At 66.2% G+C, this 7,456-nt stretch overlaps 1 protein-coding gene across 1 annotated transcript; it reads left to right on the top strand.

Moving 5' to 3' along the window:
- The first annotated feature begins 2,478 nt into the window (after positions 1-2,478).
- INHBB (inhibin subunit beta B) lies at positions 2,479-6,862 on the top strand. Its single transcript, XM_030849651.2, has 2 exons — positions 2,479-2,926; positions 5,364-6,862. Exons 1-2 carry the CDS (start codon positions 2,479-2,481, stop codon positions 6,137-6,139), a joined length of 1,224 nt encoding a protein of 407 aa, XP_030705511.1. The 3' UTR covers positions 6,140-6,862.
- The last annotated feature ends 594 nt before the right edge of the window (positions 6,863-7,456 follow it).

Genomic DNA, 7,456 nt, shown 5'->3' with positions numbered 1-7,456 from the left:
CGAGGTCCACCTCGGGCGTCCTGGGCTCCCCAATATGCTAAGAAATTTAAAATACCTCTGTGCAGTCCCGTTGTTATGGAGCGCGGCCACGGTGGGTGGGGGCCTGGACCACTGAGGGGAGAGGGCAAGGGCCGTGTTCCTGCTGCGCCCCGGGAGCACCGTCCTGCAGTTCCATACCCAGGTAGGGGCGCGAGGAGGGAACAGAAAGAACGGATTGCATTTGGGGTTCTGGACGGGGCTGGGAGTCTGGTGCCCACTGACAGCATCTCTTGTCTGGCGGCCTGAGAACGGTGGCCTTGGAATCATAATTTATTGAGTGCTGGGAGGAGCTTGACCCGGTCGCCTCCTCTGGGGCTCGCCACCAGCCCTTGTGATGTTAGGCGTTACTGTGCCCCAGGTACGGATGAGGCGGTAGGGCCTGGAATGTGAAGACTCTACGCACGGTCACTCCTGCAAAGCTGACCGTGGCTGAGCCTCGACTGGGACCCGGGTCTGTCTGAAGCCAAGGTTTGCCAGTTGCGGGGTGGTGGCGGCAGTGTTGCTGGAGACCTCGCCAGCCTGCCAAGCCCGGAGTTCGGAGGCCTGTTGGCGACGAGGCCGGTGCCCCCAGCAATCGAGGAGTTCCTCGGGGCGCGCCGCCGGCATAGGCAGCGGCCGGCCAGGCCCTTCCAGCCCACGGGGCCCACGCCTCGCCCAGTGCGCCGGCGGCCCGGGGCGCTCGGCTCGGGCACTGCAGCCCGGGAGCGACATCCGCTGGCAGAGTCAGCCCGCGGCGCCCAAGGCCGACTCGCCCCGCCTCGCCGCGGCCCCTGAGGGAGCACCCCAGGCAGGGCCGGGGCCGCTGCGGCGGCGAGAGGTGCCTCTCCCGGGCGCGGAGGGCGGCGGCCGGGCCGGGGGCAGGGCCTGCGCGGCCGCGGGTAGGAGAAGAGCGCCGGGACCCTGGGCTGGGAGCCCGTCGGTGCCGCCAACCGCCCAGCTGGGCGGGGGTCCGGGGCGCCCACGTGGTGAGAAAGTTTCGGGACCGCAGAAGTGGCCCGGCCTCGCGGGGGGTAGGGGGGAGGGGAGAGGGCCCGCTCGCCCCTCCTTCTCGCGAAGGCAGAGGAAGGGAGCGGAGGGAAGCGGGGGTGGGCGGGGGGAGCGGGCAGCACCGACCTGAACAGATTCCGCCTCCCCCTCCCCCAGCCCCCCCCCCAGCCCCCGGGAAGCGGAGCGGGGAGGCGCGGACAGTCTCCTCCCGCACGGCCAGGGCGAAACTCCCCCCCCCCCTTTTTTTTTTCTGCCAACGTCTATCTCAACGCGCGCGCACATACGGAGATTGTGCGGCTTTTTTTCCCCCTTGGGAGAAAAAACGAGGAGAGTAAAAGAAGAGAGCAAAGCGAAGAACTCCTCCTTGTTGGGTCCGCACTCTGTCGCGGCCGATCGAGCGCGGGGACGCGGCCGCCACCCGCCTGCTCTCTCCCGGCCCTGCGGCGTGTGAGCCAGCGAGGACGCCCGCGCCGGGGACGCAGCGAGACTTTTAGGCGCTCGAGCCCGCATCGCCGCCGCCGCGCAGCCAGAAGAGACCGGGGCGAAGTGGGCCCCGCCGCCGCCTCGCCTACCTCGCCCGGCGCCCCGCGCCCCGCCGGCCCGCGCAGGCGGGCGGAGGGAGGCAGGCGGCGAGGAGGCGGGCGGAGCAGAGGCCCCGGCGGAGCGCGCAGCGGCCGGCCCGCCCGCCCGCCCGCCGGTGGATGCGGCGCCCGGGGAGCCTGGAGACAACTTTGCCGTGTGACGCGCAGGGAGGACTGCAGGGCCCGCGGCCCGGGGCTCCAAGCCGCCTCTGAGCGGGCCCGTGCTCCCCGGCGCTCCCGGCGCCGCGCTCGCTCCGCTCCGCCGCCCACTCGCCGGCCCGCGGCGAGGACGACCCGCCCGTCGCCGCCGCCGGCGGCCCTTCCTCGGCGCGAGGTTGAGGCGCTCAGGTGCGAGCGCGGGGCCCCGCCGCAGCGCCCGCCGCAGCGCCGCGCCAAGCCGCGGCAGGTTCCGCTCCGGGGGCCCGGGCGCCTTCGTTTCCGTCTCGGCCAAGTTGCGTCGACCGGCCCTTTCGCCACCTTACCCGCCCGGCGACCGAGCCGCCGCTGCCGCCGCTTTCGCTTCACCCGAGCGGGGGCTGCGGGGCCCCGACGCGGAGAGGATGGGAAGAAGGCTGCGGATGCCGAAGCGCCCCGAGACGCCCGTGCGCCAGTGACCCTCCGGCCCCCGCCTAGCCCCGCGCGTCTCTCCGGCACCCGCGGGGCCCCTTCCCCGCCGCGCGGGAACCCCCGCGGCCCGGCCGGCCCCCTCCCCCTGTGAGCCGGCGGCGGCCCTCCCGGCGGGCGGGCGGGCGGAGGCCCGGGCGGGCGCGGGCGGGGGCGGGGCGGGGCGGCGCGCTGGGAGCCCGGAGCCCGGCCTTGCGCTCGGCTCGGCTCGCCTCGCGGCGGGCGCCCTCGTCGCCAGCGGCGCACCATGGACGGGCTGCCCGGTCGGGCGCTGGGGGCTGCCTGCTTTTTGCTGCTGGCGGCCGGCTGGCTGGGGCCCGAGGCCTGGGGCTCGCCCACGCCCCCGCCGTCGCCCGCCGCGCCGCCGCCGCCCCTGCCGCCCGGAGCTCCCGGCGGCTCGCAGGACACCTGCACGTCGTGCGGCGGCTTCCGGCGGCCCGAAGAGCTGGGCCGGGTGGACGGCGACTTTCTGGAGGCGGTGAAGCGGCACATCTTGAACCGCCTGCAGATGCGGGGCCGGCCCAACATCACACACGCCGTGCCCAAGGCCGCCATGGTCACGGCCCTGCGGAAGCTGCACGCGGGCAAGGTGCGCGAGGACGGCCGGGTGGAGATCCCGCACCTCGACGGCCACGCCAGCCCGGGCGCCGACGGCCAGGAGCGCGTCTCCGAGATCATCAGCTTCGCGGAGACAGGTGGGTCGGCCCCGCGAGCGGCCCTCGCTCCCCCCTCCCCCCCCTTCCCGCCGGCTCTGGCCGCCGCAGCCGCAGCCGCAGCCAGCGCGCCCTGGGGGGAACCCGGACTCCCGGCCCGGCCCAGCCCGCTCGCCTCGGGCCCTGTGCGCTCCGTCCCGGTCGTCGTCCTCTTCCCGCGGGCAGCAACCCCTTCCCGCTGCCCTACCCCCGCCGCGGAGCGCTCTGCTCTCCACCCCGCTCTCCGAAACGGGCCCCAGCGCCTCCGGGTGCGCGCCCCCCTCCCGGCCAATGCGTGCGGCCCTGGCTCCGCGGGCATTCGCTCGGTGATGGCTTAATGTTTTTGTTTCCCACGATCGGAGTGTAGGCTGAGCAGTGTGGATGGAGATGTGTGTGCTTGTTGATATCCGTGGGCCGGAGGAGTGTGTGTGTGTGTGTGTGCGCGTGTGTGTGTGAGTGTGCCTGCGTGAGAGGCCCCTGGGGCCGCTTCCATCGCCGGGTGGTGTGGGCTTGCCAGGATTGCTGAAGCCTCGCTGGGAAGAGCTAGGCAACCTCTCTTCCGATTGTGTGGGCACTGGAATCGGGCGGAAGGCAGGCTTCTCAACAGGTCCCATCATTTACGCAGAGAAAGACAGTGGCTCGGCTCCGGGGCAGCCCCGTGCCTTTCGGCTCGCCTGGCAGCGGCAGCAGCTCCTTGGCCTTAGAGCCAGTAGAGTTCGTAGTTAACAAAGGGTCGGAGTCCTTTCTGGAATTTTCCCCCGGCCCTGGATTGTAAATTTCTACCACTGTCTAAATGTAAAAATCAAGCAAGGAAAAATACCTTTCCAACTTTAAAAGAAGGAGTAAAATGTGCTCGTGCTGAAATGCTGCAACTGCTCTCGGCTCCGCTGTCCTTTTCAGGACTTGAATGAGCCCGGTGGCTTTTGTGCCTGGAGCTCAGCCCCATTTGTGCCCAGGGGACTTCGGAGAAGGTTGCAGGGGGAAGCCCTGGGCAGGGTGGGGTGGGCAGGGAGCCTTGGGGGGGTTGGTGGCAATTGTGTCCCCAGGCTGCAGATGCCCTCCCCCACCCCCCAAGGCAGCGGGCAGACTGTGCTGGTGCCTCCTGGGGATGAAAAGGGATGAAAAGTTTTGCATGGCCGGGTGTGTAGCAAAGCAGAGACAATCAGGGCTGGTTTGTGCTTAGAAAGAAACACGTTGCCGTTTTAGCTGTCCGACAGTCAGGGGAAGCTGGACATGCAATTAGAGAGCTTGGATTAAACGGTGCTTTGGGGCCCCGAGTAGAAATGTGATTCTGGAAGGTCGAGGAGGCCTTTTGGTCCCGGTGGCACAGAATGACAGCGGGGGCTGTTATATTTCTGGTCCGTTTCACGGAGCCAGCTCTTTGACTTATAAATAACAGATTCAGGTCACAGGCAGCTCGTCCAAGACCAGCTTTTAAGGCTGCACTTTCCCCCATTTCAAAGTCAGATGTCTGTTATTAAAGGAGCCAGGCGGGGCCTGAGGAGGGGGCTGGGAGGGGGACAGTGGTAGGAGGTTTGATAAAACCAGCGGAGGCCACACAGTTGTCTTATTTGTTCTTCCTGCAAAAAAAAAAAAAAAAAATGTAGAGATTGTCAGAGAGAAGGGTCACTGAAATGTAGGATGAGAGAGGAGTCCTCTTGGTTGGCATGGCCTCACTTCTACTTGAGCTAAATTATTGAGAAAACTAACAAGCCAGTTCTCCTTATCCATGGAGATTTCGAACGTGCCATTCACGGGGAGCCAGGGTCTCGTGAAAGGGGTGGGCCTCAAGTTTCAGAGCCCAGTGTCCTGTCCCTTGGAGCTACTCAGAAACGAGGGCTGCACTTTGCAGCCTGCAACGCACACGTTCCTGTGTCAGAAATCTAAGCAGAGCTGGCTTGTTTGCAGTGGCGGTTCCACTGGGGGTTGGATCAGATCGTGCTTAGGTAAACACTGCAAAGAGGCAGTAGGTGGCTCAGCTGGATTTTGCAATGCCCTAAGTTAACCAAAAAAAAAGAACCCAAACTCTGCTAGAACAACCCACCCCCGAATCCTCAGCGAGATCCTGGTTTTGTTTTTCGGATTTCACAGATACCCGTAACAACTTGTTAAGATCTTGGCCTCCTAACAAGTTCCTCTGTTGAGCTTTGAGTTCTGACAGCCTGTCTCCTGGGAACCCTGGCCTGGGAGAGGTGAGGCCGGGTTTTCTAGGCCCTGACCCTCCGACTCCAACCTGGTCCGGGTTTCTCGATGGGAAATGATTTTCCCCGCCTCTGCCAGGTTACCATCAGAGGCCCAGGCCCCAGGAGAGGAATTTGTGGGCAGGACCGGCCAGCTGCGTGGCCAGTGCGAAGCCCAGCATCACGCGGCAGAGTCCCTGTTTCCCGGCGCCTCACGTTCTCCTTGATCTAACTTGGCCTGCTCTCCCGCTTCTCCGCAGATGGCCTGGCCTCCTCCCGGGTCCGCCTGTACTTCTTCATCTCCAACGAGGGCAACCAGAACCTGTTCGTGGTGCAGGCCAGCCTATGGCTCTACCTGAAGCTGCTGCCCTACGTGCTGGAGAAGGGCGGCCGGCGGAAGGTGCGGGTCAAGGTGTACTTCCGGGAGCAGGGCCCCGGCGAGCGCTGGGCCGCGGTGGAGAAGCGCGTGGACCTCAAGCGCAGCGGCTGGCACACCTTCCCGCTCACCGAGCCCATCCAGGCCCTGTTCGCGCGGGGCGAGCGGCGGCTCAGCCTGGACGTGCAGTGCGACGGCTGCCGGGAGCTGGCCGTGGCGCCCGTGTTCGTGCACCCGGGCGAGGAGTCGCACCGGCCCTTCGTGGTGGTGCAGGCGCGGTTGGGCGACAGCCGGCACCGCATCCGCAAGCGGGGCCTGGAGTGCGACGGCCGGACCAACCTGTGCTGCCGGCAGCAGTTCTTCATCGACTTCCGCCTCATCGGCTGGAACGACTGGATCATTGCGCCCACCGGCTACTACGGGAACTACTGCGAGGGCAGCTGCCCGGCCTACCTGGCGGGGGTGCCCGGCTCGGCCTCGTCCTTCCACACGGCCGTGGTGAACCAGTACCGCATGCGGGGGCTGAACCCGGGCACCGTGAACTCCTGCTGCATCCCCACCAAGCTGAGCACCATGTCCATGCTCTACTTCGACGACGAGTACAACATCGTCAAGCGCGACGTGCCGAACATGATCGTGGAGGAGTGCGGCTGCGCCTGAGGGCGGGGCTCAGACGGTCCCGCGGCGGGGGGCACGCCGTGCGCGGCAGGGGGGCCGTGGTGGTGCCGCTGGGCTGCCCGGGAGGTGCCCGGGGGAGGCCTGAGATATTTTCCTACTTCTTCATCCAGCCATCAGTCAAAAGCGGAGGGAGAGCCCTCCACGGATATGGCAGACTCGACAGTGCGCACGTGGACGCGCACAGCCGGTGGCACCCTGCCACCCACACAGCAGCCTCCGCGATAGCAGCGAACGGATGCGGTGACAAAGGGCAGCTCAGCCCCAAACGCCTGTCACCCGGAGAGTGGGGTGAGCAGCCACCATCCCCACCAGCTGGCCTGGCCCCTCTGAATCGCGCCTTCCGAGCACACAGAAGAGCACAAAGACAGAGACACAGAGAGAGAGAGGGAGGGAGCCCCGCAGAGGAGCAGCAGAGGCGGAGGTGGGGAGCGGGCCGCGGGCGATGGCCGCGTGTCCCCCGTCGCCTGTTCGGGGCCCGCCGTGCCGCGGCATCTCTTGGCTCCAACGCGTGGGCTTCGTTCCCCCGCCTGGGATCCTTCCTGCTGCGGCACCAGGGCAGCCCCCATCCTTTTCCACCCTTGGAGAGGGAAGGAGGCCCAGAAAGGACATCACCTGCCGGAGACGGTGGGGCTGTGGCAGTGACCGTTTGACTGTTGCTTGGGTCCCTGCCTCGACTTCTGTGTGTGTGTGTGTGTGTGTGTATGTGTGTGTGTTTTGGGGGTGGGGAGGGAGGGAGAAGAGAAGGGTCTTAATTTGATGCTTTAACTGATCACTAGCAGTTGAATGGTCATTCGTTCCGGTTGTACAATTGAAAAGGGACTTTCCTACCAGGTCTGACCTTTTAAGTTAAACTCTGAATTGTTCCAAGTGGAAAGAAAACAGTTGCAATCTGCCCTTCCCTGGGGAGATTCCTCTAGGACTGGTTGGGGAGGAGTGGAAATGACTCTTAGGCAGGTGGGGGTGAGCTCTTAGGAGGAGGGAGCGGTGGGGTGAAGGCGTTCTGGAAATGCTGGGGGGGGCGCCCCCTCAGCAGGGGCCGAGGGAGCACAGCAGTTTAACTGGTCTTGGGGAAACGGGGAGGCTTTCAGCTGCTTTGCAGAAGTGGCCCACGTGGGCCCCCGGCCACCAGCACCGGCCACAGATGTGGCCCCCGCCTGCTCGCCCGCCCGCCTGCCCCTCCTAGCACTTGCACACCCGCCCGAACGCACATGATACAGCCCTTGCTTATCCGCGTGTGTCCTGAAGTGGCCCTTGGTGGAGCATTGAGCTCGCTCGCCCCCAGAGGTCCAAGTGCCACGT

Source organism: Globicephala melas, chromosome 7 (assembly GCF_963455315.2).
Source record: "Globicephala melas chromosome 7, mGloMel1.2, whole genome shotgun sequence".
In the NCBI taxonomy this organism is placed as follows: domain Eukaryota; kingdom Metazoa; phylum Chordata; class Mammalia; order Artiodactyla; family Delphinidae; genus Globicephala; species Globicephala melas.
This window is presented reverse-complemented; position numbering and strand designations above follow the sequence as displayed.

Bases quoted from the DNA above. Each gene is read 5' to 3' on its own strand.
- INHBB (XM_030849651.2), top strand. From the start codon at position 2,479: ATGGACGGGCTGCCCGGTCGGGCGCTGGGGGCTGCCTGCTTTTTGCTG. The intron at 2,927-5,363 runs GTGGGTCGGCCC...GCTTCTCCGCAG, and splicing joins CATCAGCTTCGCGGAGACAG to ATGGCCTGGCCTCCTCCCGG.